The following is a 15,871-nucleotide window of genomic DNA, read 5'->3' on the forward strand; positions in this document are numbered from 1 at the left end:
GGTTAGAGGCTGCCTCGCCTCTGACCTCTGGACGAGAAATTCAAAATTAGTATTTTTTGGAGGGAAATTCGGTTATTTTTTCCCACCATTCCAGGGTTTGCTTGAACTAACTAACTGCTTTACATATTTTGTCCTATAAATATAAGATTCATAGAAAAGTAAAGGAATTGAACTTTGGACTGACTTAAGCATCGGAGTGTCTTTCTTGCAGGTGACCTCGACGAGTCAAAGGCAAGTTTCATCACCAGAATAGTGACAAAGCATCGTCTATCGTTGGATTGCACCTCCAGATATAAAAAGACAAATTGTTGCCCCAACAGTTTCATACTATTACGATGGCACAATAAATTTTCTTAATTTTCCAATGACTATAACAATCATCCTCATATAATAAGAGATTAGACTCATAATTTATTCATGTATCAAATAAGAAATTTTTATAAAAAAATAGATTTTATGCTGCCATAAGAATTTGTTTTACTACAAAAAGCCCTAAAAAATGTAGATAGATCACATAAACCCTAATCCCCGAGTCCAAATTTCCACACGCAGCAGAAGTTCTAGATCTTTCTATAACGAGAACGGTAAGCCCAAAATCTAGACCCTTCCATAGGCAGAAGCCTCCAGACCCATCTCCTTCTTCCTTTTTCAAACCCTATTTTCTCGCTCTTTCTCATCTCATTCTCTTGGAACGCAAACACTCGCGTTAAAGACTCTTTCCCTTTTCGGAAACCTATTTTCTGTTTCTCTGAATCTCAAACCTAGTATTGAATGGCGAAGTACGGAGAGGGCGACAAGCGATGGATCGTCGAGGACAGACCAGACGGCGCCAACGTCCATAACTGGCACTGGGCCGAGACCAATTGTCTCGAATGGAGCCGAAACTTTCTCACTAATCTTCTCTCCAATCTCACCGTCCTCGACGGCGAGGGAAATCTCTTCGCCAAGACCAAAATTGTTGATAAGGTCGACGGCGAGGCTTACGTTAACATCCGAAAGGGGAAGATTATACCCGGGTACGAAATCAGCGTTTCGATCCCTTGGGAGGGCGAGGCCAAAGACGTGGATGGGAAATCTTTGCTCAAGGTTGAAGGGGTTGTGGAGATTCCTTATATAGCCGATGAGAATGCCGACGAGGACCCTGAATTAAGGTTTTCTGTAAAAGATGAGGGGCCCATTGGGAAGAGGTTGAAGGAGGCCATGGTGACGAAAGGGAAGCCCTTGATTCTGGAAAAGGTTAAGGTTTATGTGCAGAGTATGGCGAAAGGTGGGCCTGCGAAGGATGAATTGGAGAACAAAAAGGTGGTGCCAAAGAGTAGTGGGTCGACCGCAGCTGCGGTTGCGGCTCCTGTGGCGGCGAAGAAAGATTCTGTGGCAGCTAAGAAAGAGTCTGCGGCGGGGAAGAAAGAGGCTAAGAAGGAGAGCAAGAAAGGCTTTAAGACCATTTCGTTGACCGAGAAGTTTAGTTGCAGAGCAAGGGATATGTTTGAGATATTGATGGATGAGAATAGGTGGAAGGGCTTTACTAGTAGTAATGCTAGGATTAACAAAGAGGTTGGTGGTGAGTTTAGTATCTTTGATGGCTCGGTGACTGGTACCAATTTGGAGTTGCAAGAAGGGAAGTTGATTGTTCAAAAATGGCGATTTGGGAGCTGGTCTGATGGAATTCATTCAACGGTAAAGATTTATTTTATTTCATTTAAAAAAAAAATTGTTGTGTTTGATTATTGGTTTAGTTATGTGACTTGTAAAGACTGAATTTGGTTGATTTTTCTTTGCAGGTGAGACTGACTTTGGATGAAACTGAACCGGGAGTTACTGTAGTTAAGCTAACACATACTGATATCCCGGAGGAAGACAGGTTGGCTTTGGTTTTGATCTTATTCTTAACAATTTTTCTGTATCAGTATTTTCAGTCAGAAATTAGCTCAACTTTATGTGTTGTTGAACAGATATGGGAATGCGACTGTGGTGGAGAATACAGAGAGGGGATGGAGGGATCTTATATTCCACAAGATACGAGCGGTTTTTGGTTTTGGACTTTGAGAGCTTTTGCTTATCTGATTTGAAACTTGTAGAATTTGTTAACTTTGATTTCTTTTCTATCAATGAAGCATAAAATTGCATCTTTGGCATGGATAATATTGGTCTTGTGATGTTGTTTACTGTCAGTAGTTTCGACGTCGATCATAGGGTGTTCTTCAAAATCCATAGTTCATAATTGAACTTGTGTCTTCGATAAGGACTAGTACTTTGGCATGTCCTTCCCCTTTCTTTCTACTTCATTTTTCTGTTTCTGTTTTTTTTAAACGGAATTGTGATTGTCAGAGAGAGGTGTGTTTTTCTTGACAACTGGGTTGATAGAAGTGAATCATGTATTGATGTTAAAAAATATTATTAGAGTTTCATTAAAAGTGATTTGATAACAATGTGTAAAGAAAGATTGTTGATTGTAAAGAAAAATGGCTCCTTCCTCTGATTCTATTTGCTCAAAACTTAATGTTAGGGGTTCACGTTAGGCAGACTATTCTGTAATACTTGGTTAAGATGTGTTATAGTACACATGAAAATATATGGTAGACTACTCGACAATAGTTCGGTTGGCATTCCATTCACTCGGTTCTTTAGTCAAAACCTCTGGTCCTCCGAGTAGTAGTGAAGGGAGAGAAAGAAATAATATAAATGTAAAGTAACCAAGCATATGACTGAAGAAAATGATTTTGAGTTTTCCTTTATGGGTGATAATTTTATCTGAAAATTCGTTTACTTGATAAGGTCATATAATTATAAAATTAGTTGTATGTACGTCTTTCTATTTTGTCTGTCTGTTTTTTTTATGCTTTTTGTAAATAAATTTGTTATGATTCATTCAAGACCAAAGTAATAATCTCACTCTTCTAATATAATTATTATTATTATTTTCAATCTTTTTATACTACTACTTATTAAAAGTAAAATGCGATCTATTATAAAATTTTAAATCATGAAAATTACTCTATTTTTCAATTTTTTTTTTATAAAGTTATACATAAAATTTTAATTAATAAAAACATATAATTCTAAAAGCAAAGAAATGTAAAGTATAATTATTCTTTTTTTTTCAATATTTTTTATACCACTTATTTAAAGTAAAATGCACAACATTATAAAATAGGTTTATACATTTTTAGACCTTGTGATTTGCTTCATTACTTGTTTGAACCCTGTGTTTTGATAAATTATTTTTTGGACCTTATGTTTTGTAAAATAATTCAAATAGGCTCTTAAACCTGATTTTGATAAACAAAAAATTGAATATAACAACACAGTTCTTAGACAGAATGACTATTTTTGTTCTGAGTTATTAGTTTGATGAATTATTTGTGATTGTAGTTCAAAAAAATTTGATCAAAATCGGGTTTAAGGGTCTATTTGAATTATTTTAGAAAATACAGGGTCTAAAAAGTAATTTATTAAAACATAGTGTTGACGTCGTTTTTCATCAATTTAAATTGTAGAACAATTAAACAACGTATACTATGAAGCGAATGATTAATGAAGAAAGATAAGAGGGTTTTTACGTGGTTCAGCAGTTAACTCTGCCTAGTCCACGAGTCTATGTTATTAAGGCTTAAAGATTTCTGGAAATTTCTCATAGATGAATTACCCAGAGCTTACTCTCCAGCCCAAAAGAAATCGATCATTTACAAGTAGTCATTCCTCCTCTATTTATAGGGGAGGTTACAGAGTTCATTCATACATATCTCGGGAAAATATTATGTATATCAATTTAAATAATGGCATTAAATACAATATTACCTACATATATGGAAACGTCCTATAATAATCGGGAGCGGATAACAAACTAAATAATCTCCCTTAAATGTTGGGAGTATACAATAATAAATATGTTCATACGTAACGGGCTATCCCAGATGACTTATCGGGTCTTCGAGATCAGTGATCGACCCTGTGGCTGTCGAGACTTATGGTATTGCTACGAGCTTGCCACCCTACTTCAGGACATGCTCGGAGTAGATTAACACTATTGAAGCTATCATACTCGAGCCTGCACTTACCAAGCTCGGACTGTTTCATTCGAAGACAATCGATAATGGATGTATCCCGACGTCATGTCATTTCGAACTCAAAAAGCATCCCGAGGTTACACATCTTCGAGGTCATTGTTTTACTTCAGAGATCTTACAGCTGGACCATACAATGTTCTTATACATTTCGAGCTCACACTTGACGAGTCAAGTTTTCGAGGTCATAACCTTTGGTCTCGAAATCTGGGTGTAACAGTTTGCCCCCTCAAAAGTATTAGTTCGAATCCTATGAGAAGGAAACTTTTGAACTGCTTCTCTTGGAAAATGTACCGTAAAAAACACTCGAGTGTGGACATGCGTCAACCGGGTATTGATCAATCAAAGTACTTGAGTACCTTGGAAACTTGCCCACGTCCATCCGCTTGCCACTCTTTACGGTACTATCAACTCACAGGTCCCTTGCTGTTAGATCTGATACGGAATCTGGCCAATGGCTCAGATTAATTCGGCTTTTTACACTCCCATGGGTTTATAAATATGTCTCCATTCGTCATCCCCATTTTATTTTCACGTTCAAGCCTTTGCAGAGAGAAAAGAAGAAAAAACCAAAGAATATCGCCCCAGTTCTTGCATGTTCTCCAAGCCACAAAAACATAGCAACGTTCACCTCTTCGACTCTATGAGATCGTTTTTGCAACCACTTATTCGATCATCAATCTCTCTATTTCCGCCGACCACATTGTGTAAGTTTCTATTCATAGCTTCGTATGCCCGTATATTTTTCATACATGTTTATATTGTTGTACTGTTAGTTCCCTTGCTAGTTTTGCACATTAGAATGTTTCAGTACATACTAGTCTCAAGTTCTGATATCATGGGTTCCAAACCTAGTTCATGCGTACACTACAAGAAATTCAGCCTTTACCTACCAATATTATTTGTGGGTAAAAATGTTGCATTGGTAGGTAAATGTCTTTACCTACATATTTTGACCAATAACCTATTGGTAGGTAATAATTAGTCGAGAAATGTATTATTACCTACGATTAGTATATTGGTAGATAAAAATCACGTGGGCCCCACAAAAATGAGTCAGCTGCCATGAGATAGTGTTTGATGTGGCATCATACGTGGCAAGTGATGCGGTACCTAACGTGGCACCTGACACAACAATTATGTGTTAGATATAGGATGACGTGTCATCCAACGTGGCACGTGACATGGCTTAGTGGTCATTTTCTTACATATGGCAGTAACCTATTAGGCCACGTGGCATGCTCTCAAAGGGTTATGTGACACGTGATCATTAGGCTACATGGCATATTCTCATTGGTCTACATGATTTTTTTATGGATTAAATACATGAATTGTTCTAGTTAGGTTGATTAAAATTTTTATACATGTTTAAGTAAATAGCAACTTTTTATTTTTTTTACAATATTAATAATTTTAAAATTTTCATAAAAGCTAACAATAAAAATAAATATACATAATGTACATTACATTAATTTGAAATTTCATAAAAATGGAACTTTAAAAACAAATACAAAGTTACAATAATATAAATTCTCAAATTAAAAATTAATAGTATAATAAATCTTTGTAAATACAAAGAATCTCCCTAATTCTCAACTTTAAATCAAACGTCTCTCTCTCTCTCTTTTCCTTTGCCAATGTAACCAGCTTTGGTTTTATTTCTTCATGTTCATAGTCTTCTGAACTATAACTTCCCCACCTTATCTCCAACTGTACAAACTAAAAACCAAGTCCCATTTAGAGAAATGTCACCATATGCAAAAGGAAATCAAATAACTTGTCAATAAGAAAGGATCTTCCCACTCTCCATCATGATAAGCAACATATTGAATACCTTTGAATGTTTGGTGGTCTCGAATCAGAGTAAAGAGTTAGATTGGATGCCTGTGGTAGAGGTGAAGAGTTTAATTTCAACACAATAAATATCCCCAATTTAATCATCACAAGTGTAACGCCCTGGTTACCCCAGAACCGTTACGGTGAACGGTAAACCAAAAATTTGACCCGCTACCCGAGTCCTTTGGTTAAAAATGTGTTCTAAGTGTTATTAACAGGCTAAGGTGAAAAACGACAAAAAGGAAAGGATATGTTTTATTTAATACATAGAACTGTTCATGGGCCCACAAGAACAGTTACAAGTTATTTACAACTCAAAAAGGTCATTACTGTTTGCAAAATTACAAACCCACCGACCTAAGCGGCAAAAATAGGGTAAACCCCCTAGTTCCTCTGAGAACCCCTTGGCCGTGGTGGTCAAGTGGCCGCATATGTACACATCACCACCTATGCTCTCTACTCAAGGCTGGGTGAGCTTTTCTTTCCCTTTACCTGCACCACATAGCACCCATGAGCCAAAGCCCAGCAAGAAAACACAGTATTGTATATAAACATTATCAAATGATTATCATTATAATCACACAGAGCTTACAGCTCTTAAACAGATGAGTGAATATCACTTGAGGTTCTAGAAAACCATACTGAGTGACTGGCAAGCAAGTCACTAATTTAATCAGAATAGTGGTTGCTGGGTAAGCCACTAGCCTTAAACATATGAGAGACTAATGGGTAAGTCTCTAACTTAACAGATGAGTGACTGATGGGTAAGTCACACAAGCGCTTATAGTATTCATCGAACTTGAGGTCGGTCCGGCATTAATGCTCTTTGAGTCATCCAATGCAGATGTCGATTAGATCTAATATTTATTGGCTTGCGTTGAACACGCTAAGGCCGTCCTAACTTATAAGTCAGCACTGTGTGACCAGTGCCCAGTACCACTGCCGAACCTGACTAATGAGTCATAGCTTCACAGTTGATACTGACACCCTTGCCAATTCTGACTAATGAGTCAGTACCATGCACAAGTGAGCAAGATTTGCTAAGCATTCAATAATCAATCCATGTACACATTTACACAATCAATATGCCTCAAGAATAACCATGCATGTCACATATGGGGTGCAGTTTTCTTACCTCTGATTCGAGCTAGAATGAATAGAAGAACGACCCTTGAGAACGATCTGAATTTTAGTCCTTTAGCAGTCACCTAACCATAACCAAATATGGAATACCATCAATAAAATGAATAATAAAATATTCCCGGGCCAAAATCTAGCCTCCGAGACATCGAATCTCACTAAACCGGGTAGTAAGATCGATCCCGAGGCCTAAGGTTTGCATCCCTAGGTCAAAAACACATTCTTGGCCAAAATGACTTTCAAGCGCCGCAGCCCTTCCCCAAGCGCCGCAGCCATTCCCCAAAACAGAAACAATCCCCTCACGCCTCTACCTTAAGCACCGCGGCCCTTCCCCAAGCGTTGCAGCCCTTCGGCCCCAGTTCAGCCAATACCCTGGTTTTTCTTCCCTTGTGTTTTTCCTTGGAACCAACCTTTCAAACCAAGCTCATACACCACTCAAACCTCCAATACAACCCCTAGACTTGATCTATAACACTCCCTCATCAAAACCCAAGTTACATCCCAACCAAAACTTCCATCAATTCCAACTATCCACAACAAAATCATGAGCTGAAACTAAACATCAAAATAGAGTATACATGGAAACTAATGGCTAGAAACTTACCTCAAATTCAGGTTGTGATGCTCTTCAGTGGTAGACCACTCTCCCAAACTCCCAAGGCCTACTTCCCAAGCTAGAATCCTCAACAAGAGCTCAAAAATCACAAAGGAGATGAAGGAGGAGGAAGGTACAGGTAAGCTCTTGATCACACTCTGTTTTCTCTTCAATTCTACAGCTTAACTTAGTTTATATCTATCCTAGGGGTAAAAAGACCATTATACCCCTAGGTCAATTAAAGATTTCTAAAGGCTCCCAAGGGCAAAATTGTCCTTTCCAACTTATCTTGTTAATCATAATTAACGCTCTCCAATTCTCACTATTCTCGATAATCCCAAACACCAATAATTTATATCCCGTTACCCCTTAATTCTCGGTAATGCTCTAATCATTAAAAATTACCCGGAGACTCATCCCGGGCCTCGAACTTAAACTTGTTATGACTAGACCGCTAATCAATAATCCAAGATTGTCAAAAGTGTCTCCAAGATTGTCTCATGCCGAATAGCTCGAACAAACCCACATTATAATGTGGTCTCAACAACATATCATTGACATGCATACAACTATACAATTATACCCTCAATGGGCCAAATTACCATCACTCCCCTGTTATCAAATGTGGACCCACATGCATGCATTTAACATTATATTATAATATAATTCACATATACATGCATTTTATCAATTAATGGCATGATTAAACAAGTATGGCCCTCCCAGCCTACTATTCCCGCCATTAAACCATATCGGAGATTTCGAGGCATTACAATAAGAATTTCAGATAATATGTGACTTATTATTTTGGGCGTTTATGACACTTGACACACCAGCATATATTAAAAACAAATATATGAGCACATCAAATCTCATAATCACCAACATAAAATAAGTACACTTATTCTTGAACATCATAGGTGTTATCCCCAAAAAATGGAGATCGATGACGTGGCAATAGAGGTGACAAGTGGCAGTACATGGTCCGTAAAAGACACATTAATAAGTCAATAAATATATTGGCTCCTCAGAGTTGTGATAAAGTGATATGGCTTAGGAGTAGCCGAGTAGGCCATTGAAGAATTTTGACTAGCTAGAGAAGTGTCATCCTAGACCAGAGATGTGCCATGTTAGACCAGAGATGTGCCATGTTAGACCAGAGAAATGTCATGATAGACCAGAGATGTGCCATGTTAGACCAGAGATATGTCATGTTAGACCGGTGGAGTGCATGGCCGACCAGTGAGGTGTTTGGCTAACCGGTGGAGTGCATGTCCTATTAGCTAAGTGCATGTCCTACCAGCCAAGTGCATGTCCTACCAGTCAAGAGCATAACTGCCCAGTAGAGGTGTGGTCGACCAGAAGGTGATATTCATCAGCCAGGTAAAACAGACTACGCCAAGATTCCCAGAAACGGCTTCAACAAGAATCAGTCTTGGCATACGCGGGAATCTCTCATTCTTCCCACAAATTGGGTGTTCTGTTACATTTTGAATATTTTTGTAATTTAAATATAATAAATATAATGAAATATCTCGATTCTAGGGGATAGCAGATGTATGATCCTAAGCCTATAAATATATGGCTTATGGGATTAGAAAGGGACTTTTGAGGGGGCTTTTGAACTTCTGATATGAATTTTCTAGAGAGAGAAAGTATTTGTATTCTTGTAATCTGCACTGAAGAAACTCAGTTGACTCAAGTTCATCTGATCTTGAGTGCATATCTATAATCACAACTCTAAGTGGATTAGGCTATTACCAACATATTGGGGCTGGACCACTATAAAAATTACGTGTGTTATTTACTTTCTTTATAAAACCATCTGTGTCATTTAATTTCTCTTGAAGGTTTTATCGTTTTTGACGTTCTCACGTCGTTGGCCAAAAACGCGGTCAACAATAGGTAAAATAAATTCAAAGTAACAATGGCATAAATCCACAAACTAACAAACAAACTAAAAATCAGCTTATAGACACAGAACTAGACCCTACATCCAAAGGGCAACACTAAATCTTAATACAAATATGAGAAACAAATTACCAAACAAAATATACTAAAACATATCCTAGCTCAAAAGAGATCCCTTCATATATAGATATTAAAACAGATTCCTTCCTCAAAACAGAACCAAAATCTACAAGCAAAGAGAAATAAAAATGTAGCTGGTGAAAGGTGTTAATAGAACCAGACCCTAAACTAACTAACAAACTAAAAATCAAATTATAGACACAAAAAATGACAGATTAAGATTAACTAACAAACAAACCAGAATCTGAATCCAGATTCACTCAAACTAAATGACTAAGGTATTTTTGAGATTAATGCAAAACTTTTGAAATAGGAAAAAAATAAATAAATAGACTCAGTGAACAAAAAAAAAAAGAAAACTACTCAATTCTTGAACATCAAAGCAGAGCAGAAATTCCCCAAAGCATTCAACAATAATTACAAGCTTTAACAAATCACATATTCTTCACAAAGACATCTCAGAACCATCTCAAAAAATTAGAAAATAAAAAAAAGCCTCGGGAAAGTTTTTCATCATAAATCCTTCAGACACGTGGAGATTAAATCAATAATAATCATACAAATATACTTCAAAACTTAAGGCAGATTGACTCAATAAATGGAGAGAGTTAGAGGCCAAGGGTGCTACAAAAAACAAATAATAAAATATCCCCAAATTTAATCATCATAATGATTTCAAAGAAAAAGAAACTAATATGACTTTTTATGGGCATTTACAACACTTGGTTAGCAACATATATTGAAAACATATGAGCACACCAAGTCTCATAATCACCAACATAAACTAAAATACACATTAATCTTCAAAATAGAACATAAACCATTCTCCAAAGCAAACAAAAACAAAATGACAAACAAAAACAAGCCAGCAAGGACTAGCCAAAAAAAAAACAGAGAGGCACTAAGGCACAAATAAAACAAAACAAAACAGAAACAAAACAAACATTACAAAATAAAGGTCCAGTCCCTAATAACAATTCTTAGTTTGTTTGCATAAACTTTAAGCTTCTATTTCAGTGTGACTAACTTACAACTTAGAAAAACTGCTAATAGTTATACAAGTTAGAAAGAATCAAAGAAACCAGAGCATACAAGTTACAAGTTACTGATTTAGAAAGGACAGAACCCACAATTTTTTTAAAATCAAATCAAAGAAAGAAAAACATTGATTGAAAACTATAGAAAAAAAAATTATGAATGGTTTATAGTTTCTAGAATTGAAACAATTTATTTATATATCAACCAATCAGACATGTAAACCAAAGGCACACATTTAGATTAGATTCAAACACAAAAAACCAGAGCAACAAAAAAGGATCGATGCTTTATCTCTATATTTTCAAGAATATACTTTTTCTAAGGAAATAACTTGCAAAACTCCCATGTACAAGAAATTCTTTTGGTCTTTTAGTATGAACATGGCAATATAAAAAATAAAGCAGTATAACACACTGCAAAATAAACATAGAAAAACACAAAACAGATTAGAAATACAAAAAAAAAAAAAAAAACTAAATCTAAAACTAATATGGTATTTTAGGCACAATCAAGCTGTAACCAGAAACAAACCAAGCTGTAATCCAGATTATAGTCACAAAAAGTAACAGATTAAGATTAAATAACAATAAGCAACATTACTATATATAATCAAACCAAGCTTGTAATCTAGAATATCCAAAGCCAAAATGAAATACTGATGAACATAATTCAAACCAGAAAGTCGATCATGGTAAAAACAAAAATCAAATTACAATTGAAGAACAAAAGTTGTAATGTCACTAATCTCAAAGTTAATATAGAATCTCCAACATAATAATAATCAGATTATAAACACATAATGACCCAAATGGTGGTGGCTCAGATCATCGAAGGATTCGATCAAGCTCACAAGAGTCGTGGAATGATGGTGGTGGTTCATATTGTTCTCGAAAGAGGCAGTCACTCACTAATTTTTGGAATGAGGCGGTAGCTCCAAGCTTTGTTGAAGTGAGGCAACATAGATGAAAGGCAGCAACAAAGCTAATTACCCCAGAAAAAAATGAAGGTAGTAGCGGACTTAATCGTCGAGTGATGAGAGAGATTTATGAAGGCAACAATGAGTTTTGATGAAGGTAGAGACCAGTAGGCAGCGGCTCAGTGATTCGGAGGACGATGGTGGCTGAGAAATTCGAAGAAAAATGGTAGCGGCTCAGGGATTCAGAGGACGATGGTGGTGGCTCAGAGATTCGAAGAAAAATGGCAGCGCCTCAGAGATTGAAGCAAGCATACACGTGTATGAGAGGGAGCCCGAAAAGAGAGCTATCTTGGGAGAGGGGGTCCGAAATGGGAGGGATTTGTTGAGAGGGAATCAGAAATGGGGAAGAGAGGCAGTCGGAGAAGGGGAAGACGAGGGCACATGTGGGAGGCGCCGGAGAGTAGATATGAGAGTTAGTGTTAGGTTAGGGTTATAATAGAATTAGGTTTATATAAAAAATATATATTAATTTAAAATTAATAATAATTAAATTAAAATTAATTTTAATTTATATAATATTTTAAAAATATAATGTTCATGTCATGTGTCACTTAGTAATACATCCACGTGTATTACTCACTTGACATGTCACTAGATTTCTCACATGTCAGCAGCCACGTGTTTTTTTTTTATTATTATGTACAAATTGGAGGGAAAAATAAGCGGGAATCAGCAAAAGATTTCCCTCCAAACATAATCGTAGGTAAATCTTTTACCTACGATTACTAATGGTAGGTAATAATAAAATTTATAACCCCACCCGTTTTATTGGAGAATCCCCTACCAATAGTCGCTACGAAAATATAATCGTAGGTAAAAACCATATTTATCTACCAATAAATAATCGTGGGTAAAAAATTAGTAGGTAAATGGCGAATTTCTTGTAGTGGTAGAAGACCCAGACATGGTTCTTTTACTGAATTTTTTGAATTTTGAATGGCATATCTTGTACACCAAGATATCGGGTATAAAATTAGGGTTTTATAAAATGCACGTTTCCCAAAAATTTCACTCTTTGGGTAACCGCCAACTTTTTCCCTGAAATATCGGGATCTTCAAAAATAAATCCACCTTCCTTTCTTTCGGTGGAATACATGCTTCGAGACTGGCCTCGTCCTTTGGTTCGAGTTTTCCTTGTAGCCTCGATCATTCGAGCTTAGGTCATCCCAATTTTTCATTATTTCTTGTTTGCTTGGCCCTCACCCTTTTGCTCTCTTGCTAGATGCCGCAGAACTCGGGAAAGTGGTGGGGGTCAAAGCTCGCAATTCCTTATTCACCAGTAACTCCGAGCCCAGAGTCCCCTTTTACTCAGAACCAGCGCTTGATTCGGGAGCACGAACTGAGGTGTGAGCAAGAAGACATCCGAGATCATTTTCGACGTCAGATAGACGAGGTCAAAGAAGGAAAAAGGAAAAAACTAAGGGTCTCCATCTACCCAGATCCAGATCCCGAGCCTAGACCGATTCCCCTCGACTCTACGCTCAAAGTGACAGTTGCCTTTAGGCCAGGTGATCTCCAATTCTTACTGATGGGGGAACCTTCTACGTCACAGTCAACCTCCATCCCCACCTTGAAGAGGGAATTTTTCGAGGCCGAGCATTATTGGAGCTCGATCTCTTCATTAAGGAAAATCTCTGACATTCTGGCCCTCCACAATATCGCACTGTCGGGCTCGCTGAGGTGTCGAGCTCTGACCTCCCATGAGCGAAGTTGCCACGCCCCGGGAGATGGGAATCCTGACAGCAAGCTAAGATACGCAGCTTGGAGCCAAGAACATATGAAGGCAGGGGCTGTACAGCCCTTAAAGTCCTTTTTCAAAAACTTCACGAACTTTTTTGGGCTCGCCCCTTTCCAACTCAACACCAACTCATACAGGGTTTTGTCCACCCTGAGGTTGCTTTACAACGAGCTAAAGTGGGAAGGACCTTCGCCAAAGGAGATCCTGTATCTCTTTTGTTTGAAAAGCAATCCCTCCTGAGCTCGAGGAGGGGACGGCTTCTACTACCTCTCGAGCTATCCCAAAGAGAAGAAAATATTTGAGGATCTTCCCAACCATCCCCCAGACTTCAAGAAGGATTTCTTTTGGACGGATGGCTTGGCTCCGTCCAGACACTACTTGTTCAAGCGAATTCGTAAGTCCCTAACTAATTTCTTCTTTTTGTGCTCGAGTTTTGTTTGAGCTCGCGCTTAGTCATAATATGTTCATTTTTCTAGCCAACTACCATCGTCCCACCCCCACCAAGGCGATGAAAGATGTGAGCACCGCAAATTTGACATGATCCTGAAAGACCCAGGCCTCACGCAAGGCCTTCGCGATATTGACCTGTCTCACCCCACGCGAGGGTCAAGCTCACTTCGCCTTGCTTACCTCACTGAAGGTCCTATGGAGCCACGCACCATCGTCTTGCGAGGCCTCACAGGCGTACCCACCAGCTGCACACGAATTTCGCCCCGTCACGCGAGATCACCAAGGCGTGCCTGCTAGCCGCGCCACCAAGGCCCCGCGAGGGGGTGTCTCGCACACCAGGGGCGCACCACCAAGGGCCTCGTGAGGGAGGCCTCGCGCCAGAGGCGTGTTCGCTAGCCGCGCCACCAAGGCCCCACGAGGGGGTGTCTCGCACACCAGGGGCGCACCACTAAGGGCCTCGCGAGGGAGGCCTCGCGCCACGGGAGCTGCGCCATCAAGGGGCCTCACGAGGGAGGCCTCGCACCAGGGGAGCTGCGCCACCAAGGCCCCGTGAGGGGGTGTCTCGCACACCAGAGGCGCACCACTAAAGGTCTCGCGAGGGAGGCCTCACACCACCGAAGCTTCACCATTAAGGGTTCTCGCGAGGGAGGCCTCGCGCCAGGAGAACCGCGCCACCAAGGGCCTCACGAGGGAGGCCTTGCGCTAGGGGAGCGGCGCCACCAAGGGCCTCGCGAGGGAGGCCCCGTGCCACGAGATTCGTGCCTCCAAGGGCATCGCGAGGGGGCATCTCGCCTTGTGCACCCAGACATTTGGCGAGGCCACGTCGTCTCGATCCCCCAAGACCGTCTCGCACACCTATCACCTATGTCCGTGGGTGGCCTTGAGGTGCTTCGGGCGTCTCTCGCCAAGGACCCGAGAGCCCCACCTCGCGCCACAACCCTTACATGTATCAAGTGTCTCACTCCCTATACCTCGATGCGGTATCTCTTACGAAGACCTATGGAGACCACAATGCTTAGAATCTCCAGTATGAGTCGAAAGGATCGTACTAGTACGATATTGTATGGGGTACGACCTTCTGGACCCCGTATGCCCAATCCAAATACTCATGCCAGATAAGTAGTGGGAGTACTAGGGGAGGGGACACGACCTGTATGCTTCTCACCAGATGTCAGAGCCGACACCACCACCAGCACCACTACGCCTGGTGCCTCACCTCTGACATTCGTACTAAATGAGTAGTGGAGGCACAATCAAGTACTAAAGTGGAGGTGCTCCCACCAACCCTGATCATGTACTGGAGCAGACACCACTACCCCTGAGACCACTCACCTGACAGTGTACTTGCGTACTACCTGGTCCCCTGGACCACATTGTATCAGGGGCCATTAGAGCCCACTATAAAAGGAACTCCACTTCCACTTGGAAGGGGGTTGGAAAAAACATTGTAGCACTACACCATAAGAAATACAAATTCAGTTCACCATTTTTCTTCTGCATGTGTTCTTTGAGTTTCCAATTAGATCTTTAAAGTTTTTCTTTTGATAATCTCTACGTTTCTATTTTTCTAAATTAACTTGGTTGACGAGTTCTCATCGTCAACAGTTTAGCGCTCTGTGGGAAGGATAGATTGCAAGTCACTGTCTTCCATCGATTTCGATAAGAAAAAATGCCGCGACGTTCGAAACGGTTGAGAGAGCCGTGTGAGGTGGAAGTCCACCTTGATGGAGATCAACTAAAAGCCTCCATGAGGGATCCTTCTCCACCAACAAACATGGAGGCCCCAAGGGAGCCTGAGGCGCCCAGAGACTAAAGGGAGGCCTCATCCCCGACAGTTCCACCTGAGGAGGATCGCCCAAGGTCGGCGACTACCCCGGAAAGGGGCGCCGATGAGTTCCTGCCTCCAAAGTCGCCGTAGGTGCCAAACCCTGGTCAATAGGATCCAGGCCCGTCGAAGCGCCGGGCTGACAAGCACCCTCGGGTCCACTCCGTCAGCTCAAGCT

The 15,871-nt window shown here is 39.8% G+C and overlaps 1 protein-coding gene across 1 annotated transcript; it reads left to right on the forward strand.

The window, feature by feature from the left end:
* The first annotated feature begins 532 nt into the window (after positions 1–532).
* Positions 533–2,142, forward strand: LOC133823422 (uncharacterized). Its single transcript, XM_062256194.1, has 3 exons — positions 533–1,677; positions 1,782–1,861; positions 1,953–2,142. Exons 1-3 carry the CDS (start codon positions 772–774, stop codon positions 2,044–2,046), a joined length of 1,080 nt encoding a protein of 359 aa, XP_062112178.1. The 5' UTR covers positions 533–771; the 3' UTR covers positions 2,047–2,142.
* The last annotated feature ends 13,729 nt before the right edge of the window (positions 2,143–15,871 follow it).

Source organism: Humulus lupulus, chromosome 3, assembly GCF_963169125.1.
Source record: "Humulus lupulus chromosome 3, drHumLupu1.1, whole genome shotgun sequence".
Taxonomy (NCBI): Eukaryota; Viridiplantae; Streptophyta; class Magnoliopsida; order Rosales; family Cannabaceae; genus Humulus; species Humulus lupulus.

Excerpts from the sequence above, each read along its gene's own strand:
- LOC133823422 (XM_062256194.1), top strand. The coding sequence starts at position 772 with ATGGCGAAGTACGGAGAGGGCGACAAGCGATGGATCGTCGAGGACAGA. Across the intron at positions 1,678-1,781 it reads CTGATGGAATTCATTCAACG|GTGAGACTGACTTTGGATGA; the intron begins GTAAAGATTTAT and ends TTTTCTTTGCAG. Across the intron at positions 1,862-1,952 it reads GATATCCCGGAGGAAGACAG|ATATGGGAATGCGACTGTGG; the intron begins GTTGGCTTTGGT and ends GTTGTTGAACAG.